This window comes from the organism of the source record quoted next, unplaced genomic scaffold, assembly GCF_019419815.1.
Source record: "Pyrus x bretschneideri cultivar Hongxiangsu unplaced genomic scaffold, Pyrus_bretschneideri_v1 Contig41, whole genome shotgun sequence".
Lineage (NCBI taxonomy): Eukaryota > Viridiplantae > Streptophyta > Magnoliopsida > Rosales > Rosaceae > Pyrus > Pyrus x bretschneideri.
In genome coordinates this window covers 1,008,572-1,023,270 of record NW_025999735.1, presented here as the reverse complement: position 1 = coordinate 1,023,270, position 14,699 = coordinate 1,008,572, and the positions used below count along the sequence as shown (strand labels likewise).

At 36.3% G+C, this 14,699-nt stretch overlaps 1 protein-coding gene and 1 long non-coding RNA gene across 2 annotated transcripts; both read right to left on the bottom strand.

Moving 5' to 3' along the window:
- Positions 1-3,145: 3,145 nt before the first annotated feature.
- On the bottom strand, positions 3,146-4,937 carry LOC125469282. The gene is made up of 2 exons (XR_007251629.1): positions 4,811-4,937; positions 3,146-3,441 (listed from the first exon to the last, which is right to left on the bottom strand). It is a non-coding gene; the product is annotated as an uncharacterized LOC125469282 (long non-coding RNA).
- Positions 4,938-6,844: 1,907 nt separating this feature from the next.
- Positions 6,845-14,585, bottom strand: LOC103940478 (disease resistance protein At4g27190-like; the record flags this gene model as incomplete). The annotated part of the gene is given in 7 exon segments (XM_048566325.1): positions 6,845-6,850; positions 7,451-7,543; positions 7,730-8,575; positions 9,532-10,101; positions 11,907-13,901; positions 13,904-14,065; positions 14,067-14,585. Coding segments are annotated over 7 exon segments (4,191 nt in total), but the record flags the coding sequence as incomplete, so codon positions are not given.
- Between the last annotated feature and the right edge of the window lie 114 nt (positions 14,586-14,699).

Below are 14,699 nucleotides of genomic sequence, written 5' to 3'. Positions count from 1 at the left end.
TCCAAGTTCAAACTAAAAATTAGGAAGAAATTAATAGTGCACGCATGAAACTCATTTTCATGGCAATGTTCCCAATCAAAATGACCTAACTAGTGCTATTTTGGGAGGACCTAGTGGGGATGAAAAGTAGGAAGATGCAAGATTTGATGCTACAAAACCAAAACCAAAACCAAAACCAACCACGTACATCAACCCACCTTTTGTTGGTGTATTCGCATACTTCAAAGCTCTATACCACCGAAAAAAATTAGAAATTGTTACCTTGTATTTCAAAAAGGATGAAGAAATCATAAGAGCTTGAAAGAAGAAGAATGAACAAGAAGGAAGGGGATCGGAGAACACAGCACAAATTGTATACGGGAGTTATGGAAGAAGAGATATACTTTAAAACTAATTCTACAAGTAGGGGATTATTTAAAGATAAATAATCAATTATACTACTTTATACCTATAAAGCAGATATATTCTACTTACTCTATATAAAGACAAAATTATTTTCTACGTCTACCTATGTATTAGGTATATAAACAAAATAAATAAAGTGCATTTGCTATAACGTTTTTACTTATAAAAAGAAAAGTTCATATAAACAAACAAAAAACTAAGAAAGAAATTAATAGTGAGAGCCTACAATTATATATACACATCAACACCCACGGTTACGGTTTAGAAGGCTTTCTTCCTAGCCCTGTGGATAAATGTTCCAACATGAACACACATGGTTATGGGTTCCAAGGAGGAAGAAGACCATCACGCATAAAAAATAATACTATTTGTAGGGGGGGTTATGAGGAAGAAGAGATAATATTATTTCAAACTAATCCTACAATTATGGGATTACTTTAATGATAAATAATCAATTATAATTAATTTTATAATACAAGTAAATTTAGAATTAAAAGATAATGTTAATAGAGGGGTAATTTTGACAAAAAATGATAATAAAATGACGTGGACAATGAGTCACTGGACTTAAACCAATAATTAAATAAAATTGGACTATATCTAGTAATTGCTTACAAATTTGGACTTATTTCAAGTTTCCCCATTTTTAAAATGCTAATAACAATTTCCAAACAAAAACCCAAAACAAATATAAAAAAAAAACAATATAATCATAAAGAATTGAAAAAAAACAATAAAAAAAATTCAAAAAATTCAAAATTTAGAAATGAAGAAGGGTACCCACCAGATCAAACGGAGAGTATGAGAAGTATGAGACGGATGGAATGGACATTGTGGGGCACCCAGAAAGGTATAGCCAACCCGAAACCAGAAAGCAGGTGGACCACGAGTGCCTCCGCCGTGGATATTGCTTTCGAGGAGGGTTTAGCGGCTACTCTTTGTTCTTCTGCTTCATTGTTGCTTTTTGAAATAAGCTACTTCTACAAAAAGCAATCTCCTTTGATTGTTGGCTATTCAATTGTGTATTTGTAATTGGAGAATATGAGAGATTTGATGTAGAAGAAGAATAGGAGAGTGGAGGTTAGGACGACGGTTGTCTCCGAATCTTATTCCTTATTGAAATTACACAAACACTCTCAATTTACAAGCGTTAACAGGTCATGCAGCAGACACAAAATGACCCCGTTATTTAAGGGGTGACTATCGGGTTTTCTTGTTAATGACCCGACTGGTTAAACATCCACTCAAATAATAATTTTAGCAGGCAGGTTGGGTCGAGTTTACAGATTAAGTCTAAAATGCTAGGTCTAAGCGTCACGACTCCCAAGTCTCCTATCTCCACCCATCTAGGCCTTCTCTGTACATAATTTTTAGTCATCGAATTCGAATGAATATGACAAGCTATTGTGTGTGAGAGATGGGAAACATGAAGTGCACAAAGAACTTCATCTACATCATATCCAGCACAAGAACATGGCAGTCCCATGCTTAAATTAGCCTCAGACTTCCTCAGCCAAGGCATCAAGCCAGTGATGGGTTGGCTGGGAGGGAGAAGTTGGGTGATGGTTGGCTGGGAGGGAGAAGTTGGGTGATGGGTTGGCTGCCAAGGTTGATTATGGGGTTGACGAGCATTTGTTTCATTTTTAATTTTATTTAGAAGCTTCCTTTATTAAAATAATTTTTTGATTAGGTCCTTTAATGTCATTTTATGTGAGGCAAATTTATCAACAAAATATTCTATTTAATTTAAAGTAGTGAGAAAATAGAACAATGGGGTGAATTTAATATCACTCTTAAAACAATAATCTCTACCAATACCCACTACAATTGAACCACCACTTATTAATTTGAAGATTCGTCATTTTTTGTATCTTTCTATTTATAGTTGACCGCACAAGCGGTTAAAGTTTTAAATTCCGAAAGTCATTAAGTGAATGCTAGTTGTTATTTTTATAAGGGTTGAGTGTAACAAAGTTCTTTAAACTATACCATAAATTTAGTTTTGATCTCTAAACTCTATTAATTGTTGCTTTCGTCCTTGAATTGTCCCGTATTTCACTTGTGAAACTGTGGTCATTTTTATTAACTTCATTAACTATTATGGTGACATATATTGATATTTTTTTTTAAACAAATGATGTTATCTACAGTAAGAAGAGGGGATGACTTAGTCTCACAATGAACTAGTAATAATGTATTCAAACTCAACTTTTGTGAGAATCAAAGATAAGATCTCTCACTTACAAATTAAGAGAAATACCACTAAACCGTATTACTAAGTGACTGTGTGAAATCCGGTTAAGAGCGAAGAAGATCATGTTCCCTCAACTCGCTGCGAGCTCTGAGGCACCTCCACGCCTTCCAATCCGCCAGCGTCAAAACACTCACAACCTTTTAGTCTTTACTCCTCAAACAGTCAAACCCACTTCTCTCTCCGTCTCCGTCACCGTCTGCCTTCACACCTTCGCACAACATATGTCTTTCGAAACTACCAGAGCAGCCGTGACCTCAGGTAATTTACTCTTTTGTGTGTAATGGGTTCGTGTGTTATCGGTAAAATCTTAAATAACTTGCAGATTTGATTTGGATTTTTCTTGTTTGTGGTTTTTGAAATTATGGTTTGTTTTTGGGATTGGAATTTGGAATAGTGATCAAGTCATTCGTAGTTCGTCGAATCATGCCTTCTGTTATGGCAATGCATGATATGAATTCCGATGATACAAGTTCAAAAGAAAATAAATAAATAAATACATACACATATATATATATATATATATGCATACAGTATCCTTAATAAGAAGCAATTCCATCCGTTTCAGGTTTTATACATATATATTCGTTCCAACTTCAGACATGTGCAACGGGTCTGATAATGTTAAACAAATGGAGACCTTAAATAGATATTTCATACATAGGACAATTACCATATATGCCTTTTCAACATTCGTACCCAAAAGGTCAAATTGTTTCATATGTTAAAATAGGCATCTGTAAAGTTGGGAGAGCATTGGTTTGTCCAGGGCATATAATCTAATACTGCATAAAAGTAGCAAGAAACAAAATATATGTTAACAACCTGCTCAAGTCCACAACTATAGAAAACTCTATCAAAGATCATAAGCAATATTTAGTATAAACAGTCGTATAGCTTCACTCTTATCACATGTGCAATCGAACTGATCTCGAATTTAAAGTCTAAAAGTCATGCATCCTCGCGGATATACTATGTATATAAACCACCAGAAGAGGACCTGATGAGTTCTACAAACGTAATATAGAGTAGCTATGGAAAGACTAAAGAAAATATGAGAATCTTTACTGATAATTGGCATGCCATAGGTTTGGCAAATGAAATTGCATGTTTGCCCGATGGTTTGGATCAACCTCAATCCCCTTCTTCTAATCCGGTTGCAGACAAGGAGGCATGATGCGGATTTCCTATCTCTACTACTCGAAGTCATAGAGGGAGATTAACAGGAAAAAAGAAAAGAAACGGAGGAGCTCTGCTATAACATGTTCCTGTAATGATTCAATCTCATACCTTCTCTCTCTCCCCTCTGTGCACCTTGAGAATTTTTTATATGAAAGATGCGTATGAAAGAGTTCAACTAACAGCTGAGATATGCGGAATAACATTTTACAACCCCCTTTATGCTATCAATAAAAGAAACAAATGCCAATGTAGACAATCAGACACATTTGGTTGCCATTCTTTTTCCCATAGTATATAAACACAATGTAAACAATTCACTGCCCATATGTGTGTTCATACCAGGGAGAAAATAACCACTGCGCCAAAGCAATAACCTTAAGGCTAATCAATAGAACTAATATCGTCCAGCTACATTGTACCACATGTTAAGAGATCCAACAAGCATTATGCACACGTATAGCAGAATACCGTAAGCCTGTGCACACATAGTACCAGCCTTCCAATCCTATAAACACAATCTGCCAAATCTAACCAAAGTATACTATGAACTTGAAATGCAGATTAATCCTGGTGAGCAATGCCAGCACAAAACCAAAACCAAACTAAGACTTCAATAAACACCCATTAAACTAATTCGAAGTCAAAAAGTGTCAAACATTCAAATTGCAAACTATCACTAGAGGGTGAGCAATGCCAGCACAAAACCAAAACCAAACTAAGACTTCAATAAACACCCATTAAACTAATTCGAAGTCAAAAAGTGTCAAACATTCAAATTGCAAACTATCACTAGAGGGCATAGAGAACAAATCACCAGAATTAAACTAAACTCACCACCTCCGCAAACACCCAATTACCCAAATCGATAGAGTACCAAGAAATATTTCTGAAAAAAAGTTCGGAAAATTTTGAATCAAAGACGGGTAAGTGAGGGATTCATGAATTGAATAATCAAATGGACAAAGAAAGCACCTTGACGAGGAGGATTCCCTATGAAGTTGAGCTTTTCTACTTTTTCCTCCTTCTTTCCTTTCTTGTCGATCCTTCTCCCATCCCCTCTCTCATTTTTTACTCTTTCTTTTCTTTCCTTCCATCCCAGCCTCACACGTGGCTTCATAGATCTTTGCTCCAGAAATCTAGAGCGTTCCAAATTGAAGAAAATTACCAAAATATCTTTAACTTTAAATGTTAATAATTCTTTCGTTATAGCTTTGTTTCACGAACGGTTTGCACCTATGCGTTCGTGAGATCGAGTTCTATTCAAAAATATAAATTGTGACCTCGAAAGGCATATGGATTTTAAATAACCAATTTCCAAACTTCACTCTTAGTAACTAGTTTAATTAAAATCTAAATTCAAATAAATTAATATAATTTTACAAAAATAATATAAAATCTTAATAATACCAATACGTAGATTATAACAGTGAAATCCAGGAACGGGATTTCACGTTCCTGGATTTCATAGAGAACCTATAAATTTGAAAGTTGTTCCAAGTCTGAAGGTATCAATCTGGAGAGAGAATTGCTCCTAAGGTCCAAGTTGTAACTCAGGAGTAAGTCACCAATATGTGCCGGTATCTCCCTAGTCAAGTGGTTCTGGCTCAAGTTTAGAAGCAGCTGTTTTGTCATTTGACTGAGCTCACGTGGGATTGGACCTGAAATTTTATTTCAACCCATACGCGCATGTGTGAAGCTTATGCATTTTCCCCACTGTGGTGAGAGTGTACCAACAAACTGGTTCTCATTAAAAGCAATGAATTCAAGAGTGGAAACACCAAATGCATTTACAATGTTCCCGGTAAATCAGTTCCCATCAAATCGGACTTTAGACAATGTCGAACAATTCCTCAAACACTCGGGCAAATGCCCTGTTAGATTGTTATTGTTCACTTTAAAACTTGCAAAGTGAATCCGATCCACAACTCTGGTGACAGTTACAAAAACCAAGCTCAAAAGCGATTGAAGGGTTTAAGGAATTCTCACCAAGGTCAAGGTAATGAAGCTTCCTGAGGTCGCCTTTTTCGATGGAATTTTCCCTTTAAGGGAATTTTGAGATAGGTCAATATTTTGCAGTCCAGACATTAAACCAATATCTTAAGGGGTTTGGCCACTGATGTGTATTTGTCCTTGGTAGACTTTGAAAAGTCTCATCTTTTTGTTCTTGGTTACATTCCCTTTAATCTGTCCTGTTTGTACGTTTGGTTCAAGTCTGTCTCCTTATTGTTTCGTTTGTTCTCATCTGTGAGGATGGTTTTTTATTGTTTGTGTGATGTTTTGCAGGATTCATAGATAATAGATTTGGTATGGGCTGTCATGCGTGTAACTGTCGTTTCATTTAAAACGGTCTGCAACGACATCGATTATTTTGGTTGATTGTTGTCGTAGGGTTGAAGAAATCTCTCTGTTTTTGTCAGGGCTGCCGAGGGTATTTTTCTCCACATATTCTCTGTCTTTCTTTTGTTTATCTGCGGCTTTCATGCTGAATTATTGCTCTTTGAATTGTTTTGAGGATAACCAATTGCTCAAATTGTTCAAATTTTGTAATTCAGTGACCTTTTGTGTTCATTTTTGGTTTGGTTCTTATTTGAAATAAATTGAATTGAATATTTGTAACCAAAATAATTGATTTTTCTAATTGCCCAAATTGTTCAAATTTGGTAATTTAGTGTGCTTTTATGTGCATTCTAGCTTGGTTCTTATTTGAAATGAATCGAATCGAATTGAATATTCTGTGAGCTTTTATGCACATTTCTAGTTTAGTCCATTATTTTAACACATACAATATTTATAATCCATTTGACATTCCTGCCGTAATGCGCATGCTAAAACTAATAGTCCTCTCTAAAGTATAGTTAGGAGCTTAAGTGGAGATACAAGAAAGAAAGAAAAAAAGGAGGCAAAACATGGGAAGAAATAAAATGAGTATTTCATTAAGTTTAGTAGAGTGCGCAGAAAATAGGGAAGAAATAAAATGAGTATTTCATTGAACCAATTCACGAATATTTAAACCTGCAATTTATGAATGAAATAAACACACATCAAGAAGTTTCAGTTGACATATGCACACAAGCAGTTTCAAATGCATCAATGTTTACAGAAATCGCACAAGCATTATTTCCCAAACACCAAAAACGAACAAAGCTCCAAAATACAAATCACCTAACAAAGCTCCAACTACAAATCACACTTTTACGACGAAACACACAAGTCAATGCAAGCATAACATGACATGGAATATGCCTTAGTGCCTTCCCAAATTGCACAAGTTTCTGGGATAGCTTTCCATTGAGGCTGTAGCTTGCAGGCTTATATCAAACAAGATGAGATCGGCCAGGGAATCAAGGCTGGGCACAGACCATTGAGGGGAGAACAGGGAAACATGTTTCTAGGATCTCCAATGCGTACTTCCATCGACTCCAAGTAGCATAGTTTTTCTCCATCTAAAAACTTGAACACACCAATGTGATTTCCGTGGAATGTGTAGTGTGGTCCAACAGATCAGAGTGCCTTCCAGTCTACTCTCGAGGTTGATATTTCTTCCTTTAAAAGGAAAAACAAAAGGAAGAGGAAAATAATACACAAACAAACAATCGCACACAATTGGAAAACCTTAACACGCCGAACAAAAAAGGAGGATTCCTTTTTGGCAAAAAGTCTTGCAATTGTAACAGCTACATTTGAATCCGCAATCGTCAACTGATCCTGTATAAATATACATTTAGTTAACGATTACAAATAAACACACAAACCGTTCAATATGAAGTCTGACTGAACAACTGTGAATAAGATGAATAAATCAGGCTTTTTAATTTGACAGATCAAGCTTCAGAAAGTGAAAAATTGGAGAGTGAAATTAACAGATGCTTAATTAGTGAATGAAGTACTTACAGTTTGATCACGATCATTCTCCCTTGAATCACTTAGCATTAGTACATCATCAGTTTCCTCTACTATTTCTAGTCTTTCTGGACGTGGATCTCTTAGCAGTAATCCATCAGGAGAAATCTTTAACATGATCAGCTGGCACTTGTTGACAATCAAATCCTTGGGCAGTAAGGATGGGACTTTGAAAATGCAATTTCCCGTGCAAAATCCTTGCAGTCTTGGTAGATCATAAAGATTTAAATGTTGCAAGCAACTGAAAGTAATCTCATTTTCTGGATCATCTGTGTTGCTCGCTACTATTTCTACCATTCTTTCACAGGACATAACGTCCAACTCCTTGAGTTGCTGCAAATTCTTAGCCACAGAATGATGAAGTAAGTATTGCAGTCCGTGACAATCCTCTATGCTGAAAGCGGTCAGATTCCGAAAGGATATTAAAGTTGAAGCTAGATTCTCTAATCTGCCACATTTGTGAACGCTTAGAACTTCCAAGTTTGGAAAAACAGGGCCTCCTGGTTGGGATTTTTCCATTCCTAGATGTATCAGCTCTGGCATATCGATGAGCCACAAAAGCTTTACACGTGGGAGGGTCTCAACTTCATGTATTTCCTCTCTACTACTTCCTTGGTGGTCGTGGACAAATAATTCTTTCCAAGGAGCAGAGAGCACACAGAGATTTTCAATATTCTGTAAATTCTCAAGGAAAACATCTGACTTGGGATGTGAAGTAGCAAAATAAATTGATTTTACTTTGCTCAACAACTCTGCCGGGAGTGGACCATACGGTTCATACCAAATCTCTGTATTCTTATCCAACATTAAGTATTCCAAGTTGAGGAATGACTTACCCTGAAATATAATCAACGATAAGAACATGCTTTAAAATATTTTGAAAAACTGGACAACACATAATAAATGTATTTACTTGATATTGTATGTTTAACTAGTATGCAAAATTCACATTAAATTTCGAATATCAAAAGAGCTGTGTAAAATATGGTTACCTTCTCAATTAAAAAGAAGGGTTGTTTCGTTGGTCTTGGCCGGCCCAACTCAAACTTGTCTTGATATATTGAAAATTCAGCCGCAAAAATCTCCACACCACCACATTTCATGAACCTTAATATGTTGAGTGATGGCCAACTAGAAACATGTAGTCCTGGATAGAAACTTCGAAGTTGGGGCAGATTATCAAATTCCATAGATGTTACTTTAGGGAACCCGAACTCCTCATATGTCGTTTGTGGTCCTTCTTCCTTCACAACAATTTCCTCCATTAAACCACAATTATGAACCTTCAACTTGCTTAGCTGCTTAAGATCTTTGGCCACTGAGGCAGGAAAGACATTTTCCAAAATATCACATGAGTCTATCTCAACTGAGTTTAGATTTGAGCACTTAAAACCATTCAACTGGGTGGTAGATGATTTGTCATATACCATTTGTAGTGCTTGACATTTAGATATCTTGAGATGTTTGAGTTGTCCAAGACATTTAGCCATGGAACTCGAAAACAAGAATCTTAAACTATCACATCCATTCACAGTCAAGGTTGTTAAGTTGGGCATGGAAACCTGCATAGAATAGAAACAAAGTCATTTTTATTTTAGAAAATTACTGTTTACATCGTTGTAGCGGTTTATGTTCCAAATGTGTAGATATAAAGTAAATGTCATTTATTAACTAAGCTACTGGGCTACAAGAGAGCAGTAAGTCTTTCAATTTTCATTATTATTTTTTTTTTTTTTTGTCAAAAGATAGATAAAATTTCGAATATCAAAAGAGTTGTGTATGAGTATCGTTACCTTCTCAATTAAAAAGAAAGGTTGTTCCGTTGCTCTTGGGTGGCCCAACTCAAACTTGTCTTGATATGTTGAAATTTCAGCAATAAAAATCTCCACACGACCACATTTCGTGAACTTTAATATGTCGAGTGATGGCCAATTAGAAATATGTAGTCCTGGATAGAAACTCTGAAGTTGGGGCAGATTACCAAATTCCATAGATGTTACTTTAGGGAACCCGAACTCCTTGTATGTTGTTTCTGGTCCTTCTTTCTTCGCGACAATTTCCTCCAGTAAATCACAATTACTAACCTTCAACTTGCTTAGCTGCTTAAGATCTTTGGCCACTGAGGCGGGAAATATATTTTTCAAACTATCACATGAGTCTATGTCAACTGAGTTTAGATTTGGGCACTCAAAACCATTCACCTGAGTGGTAGATGATGTGTCATATACCATTTGTAGTGCTTGACATTTGGATATCGTGAGATGTTTGAGTTGCCCGAGACATTTAGCCATGGAGCTCGAAAACATGAATCTTAAACTATCACATTGATGCACCGTCAAGGTTGTTAAATTGGATATCAAAACCTGCATAGCACATAACAAAATTCATGTCTATTTTAGAAAATTATAATTTACATTGTTGTTAAGCATATATGTTCCAAATGTATAGATATAAAGTAAAGGTCATATATTAAAAAAGTAAGCTACTAGGCCACTAAACAGCTGTATATCTTTCTACTTTCATTAACTAGCAAGCAACGAATTGGAGTAAAGAAAAAGTACGGGTGGTTCAGTATGGGATACCAAACCGAAACTAGTATCCTGAATCCCAAACTGAAATTTTTCGAGACGGAAATTTGAAGACCAATTCCAAACCAGTAATCCCGAAAATATTTCGGGATTTCAGGACAAATCGGGAATCCCAAATTAAAATATGAAATTATGAATTGTTCTTCAAATATATAATTCAAGAATACATTCATGAACTAGGAATGTCATTTCATTCACACTACCATTTAATCGAACTGGCATGCCTGACTATTTATATCAAAGTCAAAATTTAAATTAATTAAACCCTTTTGGCAATCTGTTGAGAGACAAAAGAATCAAGCCTTTTGAAATCATCAGCCATAACAGCAGCAATAGTAAAATCCAAATGAATATCAAACAGAACATGAAAAAATATGCAGGTATAAGGCATTCTAGGTTGCAGAGCATGAATTAGAAACTACTAGCATCAATTATAAAAGAATAATATATATAATATATATATGTATAAATATATATATATATATATATATAATAATTAATAATATATATTTTCGGTTCGGTATGGAATTTCCGAAATATTGAGAAGTCAATCTCAAATCCCGTATCGAAATTTCAGGATCGATTAGGGCCGCTCATCCTCCTCATCTCTCTCTCACTTCCCCAAACACAACAGCAGCAATATCAATTGCATCTCCTTCACACTTTAAATCCATAAATCAAACCCCAAAGCCTCGCCCTTCAATTTAATTGCTCCTTCAAAGAATAGGGGACCACCAAATTTGGAAAGATTGAAGAATAAATCCCTTTTGGGCTGTCAGATTTGTGAATAACGAGTGTCTCCCCCGAAATTTCTTTTACGTGCAAAATTCGTTGAATTTACACCGTTGTGATCGAGAGGGATCTCGACGTCACCACGACGATCTCCTATTGCAAATCCTTGGGGTCGTTGCCGAGGCGCAGATTCCGAGAATCTACATCACCGTTCCCGCGAGCGCCTTCGGCCATGGATCTGTTCCTCATTACCTTGGAGATCTCAATGACGTCATCAAGGGAGATGCTGCTGCTGTGCTTGAAGAGGTGGTGGTCCGTGAGGGAGGGGGCGGTGATTGGTGGCGTTGGGAAGGAAGGAGAATGGGAGAGGGGAGAGGAATTTTCTCCTTCCTCCTAATCCACCAAATTAGGAAATTCTTATTATTGAAATTTAATCCAATGACTATAAACAGGAATTCTCTTTAAAAATTAAAATAACTTTAGTTTTTAGATCAAATTTCAATGATACGGATTCTCTAATTCGCTGGGCTATGCTCTAATTTTTTGTTTTTTTATTTTTTTTTATTTTTTTGGCCGAGTGAATGGACATGAAATGACATACAACATGGGAAAATAAATCTCAATATCAATAATAGAATATCGTGGGTTATCAAAACCTGATTTCATATACCATTTAAATGGTTTTGTCTGAGGAAAACATATGAAAATTAAAACACGAAAGAAACCTGTTTTAATATACCACTTTAATATTCTTCTAATTTAAAACATATGATCGAAATTCGAAGAAGAAAAGTATAGTGAGAAAGAATCATGCAACCATTTTGCTATGAAAATGATAGAGAAAGTACCTTCCCATTACTGAACAGTTTCGGTGGTCCACCAACTTCATCCTCCAACACGATTTTGTCAGCATTTGTATCATTCGTTAATTGCTTGCCATTGGAAGAGAAACCAATAAGCTTTGGTAAATTCCGTAATGTCAAAGATTTTAACTTCTGGAAATGGTCACTTATGAGTTGCCCATAACATACGCTTTCCAAACTCATAAGGTTTTCAAGAGATAGAAATTCCAAGCAAGAGAAGGCATTATGAGAATAACTCCAACTAACGAAGTTAATGACATATGTGACTTCGTCGTTGTTTTGAACGTGGAGATGCTTCAGTTGATTAACAGCTTCACTGTCAAATAGATAGGAAATAATATTCACACTCTCCATTCCATCCAAGTATAACTGCTCACATTTCTTTACCAGCAACTTTATACCCCGATCAAATTGATTACTCCTGGTGAGCTTGAGTTTTAGCATGTTAGAGGAGGTTTCATCGATGACAGGATATTCCCAACAATCACCGACAAGTATGGTGTATCTTTCTAACTTATCGGAGAACAAGTTGGTTGGAAGAAGGTTAGCATCTGGAATGTGTATGTCCAATGCGGATAGATGAGACAAGTGCTTCAGCTCTGAAACGCTAGCATTAATTTTTCTGCCATCGACCAAACCTTCACCTTCCCACAGCTTGAAGCTTCTTATTCCCATCCTCAAGTCTTCTAGTCTTGTCAAGCTTGATATAACATTAGGTGAGATCATAACAAGTTCAGAGCAATCAGACAAATCCAATAATTGTAGATGAGTCAATTGTCCTATTTGTTCAGGCAACTCTTTAATCCTGGACTCTATCACGCTAAGGATTCTCAAGTTTGTTAGCCGTCCAACAAGAGTTATATCTACCAAGTCGCAGTCATATAAACCCAATGTGTGGAGATGCCTTAGGGATTCAAGAGATGGAGGTAGCGACTGAATACGGAATCTGGTTACATCTAACACTTTGAGTTCTTTCATCCCTTCAAAAAATTTGCTTGGGATTTCCTGGGAGTCGCCAATATTATCATTCTCCAAGACCAACAATTTTAATTCTGGGCATACCCAAGGTACTTCAGGAAATCTGGGGATTTTGCAAAACCTCAAGGAGATGGCGGTGTACTTCTTGCATAAATCCTCAGTGGGCCATTCTTTGACCTCATCTCCATATACTTTTAAAAACGCCTTTTGATCATCAGATGCAATCCAGATAGCAACATCTCGAACAAGCTCGTGCATCCTAATAGTCCCATCTTCATAACTGTCCAGCAATAGGCAAGAATTTTTTAGTTTTTTAATCATTAAATTCAATGAAACCCGTGACTGTTCCACTGTCTCAACATTTTTTATCAAGCCCAAACCCATACTATACTTCAACAAGTCACTGCAAAGACTTATAGACATTGAACCCCCGGCAAGAATTCCGCAAATCAAGAACAATTGTTGAAGCTCTTGATCCTCCAATTGTTTGTAACTCCACTCTAGAGCCAAGAATGCTTTTTCATTCAATTCCTTCTTGTCAAATCTTTTGAAACTTCTCAATGCATCTTTCCATTCCTCCAAACTACTATCCCTTAAAGCACTTGCAACTGCAACAACCAAAACCGGCAAACCTCCACATTTCTTTGCTAGTTGGGTTGCTTCTTTCTGTATACGGTTGTCTTTAACAACATTACCTGCCATCTTCTCAAACAAACTCCAACTTTCTTTTTCTGTTAAAAACCCAAGTCGAAATTCTTTTTGCGTACGCATATCAGAGAATAAAACTTGTCTTTCTCTAGATGTCAACAATAACTTACAGTTCGGCACACCGACGAGTCCCACGGCCTCAAAGTCAATTTTTTCCAAGACATCGTCTAAAATGACAAGAGTCTTCCCCTCTTTTATCCTGGTCCATAGGAGATTTGCCCTTTTTCCCATATCCTCAGATTTATCAACGTCCATCCCCAACTTTTCGGTAATTTCCCCAACTTTTCGGTAATTTCTTTTTGAATTTTTTCGTTGTCTTTTTCTTTTACATTTAGAATTATAACCACATCATCAAAAAACTTCTCTTGCATAGCTTCTCTGTAAACCTCTTTGGCAAGTGTTGTCTTCCCAACGCCCCCTAATCCGTACACACCAATCTTGTTGGTATCAGGTTTTTTTCAGTTCCGTAATGAGATCCTTCACCATTGAAGTCCTTGATTCAAAGGCCATGTACTCGTCGGAGGCTACGGCAGATATGTCTTCCACGGCAACATTGTAAGAGATACTGGCAAACTCTTTTTTATTTTCATGTTGTTTAATCTTTCTCACCAATTTAGTTGATTTTCTGCTGAGCTGATGATAGGATATCACGTTAGGACATATATAGAGACACTTTGTCTTTGCACGGCCTTCATCATCCAATAAAGCTTCTGCCTCTCGAGTGATCTCATCCGCTTCTGTCTGCCAGTTCAGGACATCAGTTTCCACTTTTTGATGAACTTTTCTTTCGACTTCCTCAACTGCATGCTTCATCCTAACTTTGACAGCATCAAAATTCTTCAATGTACTCCTTAGATCTTTAAGGTTGCTTTTGCAGAAAATGACATAACTCACTTGCCGTCCAAGTGGTCTAATTGTGTAGTCAATTATTGTAGGAATAATTGCAGTGATTATCTCCATCGCCACGGCACCTTCAGCTTACCAATTCGTCTGCTTTTTCTATCTGTTGAATATAGACGAATCCAAACAAAAAATTTAGGATGCGAGAAAGGTCTCATTTTTTTTTTTATCAAAGCAGATGAAATTTAAAAA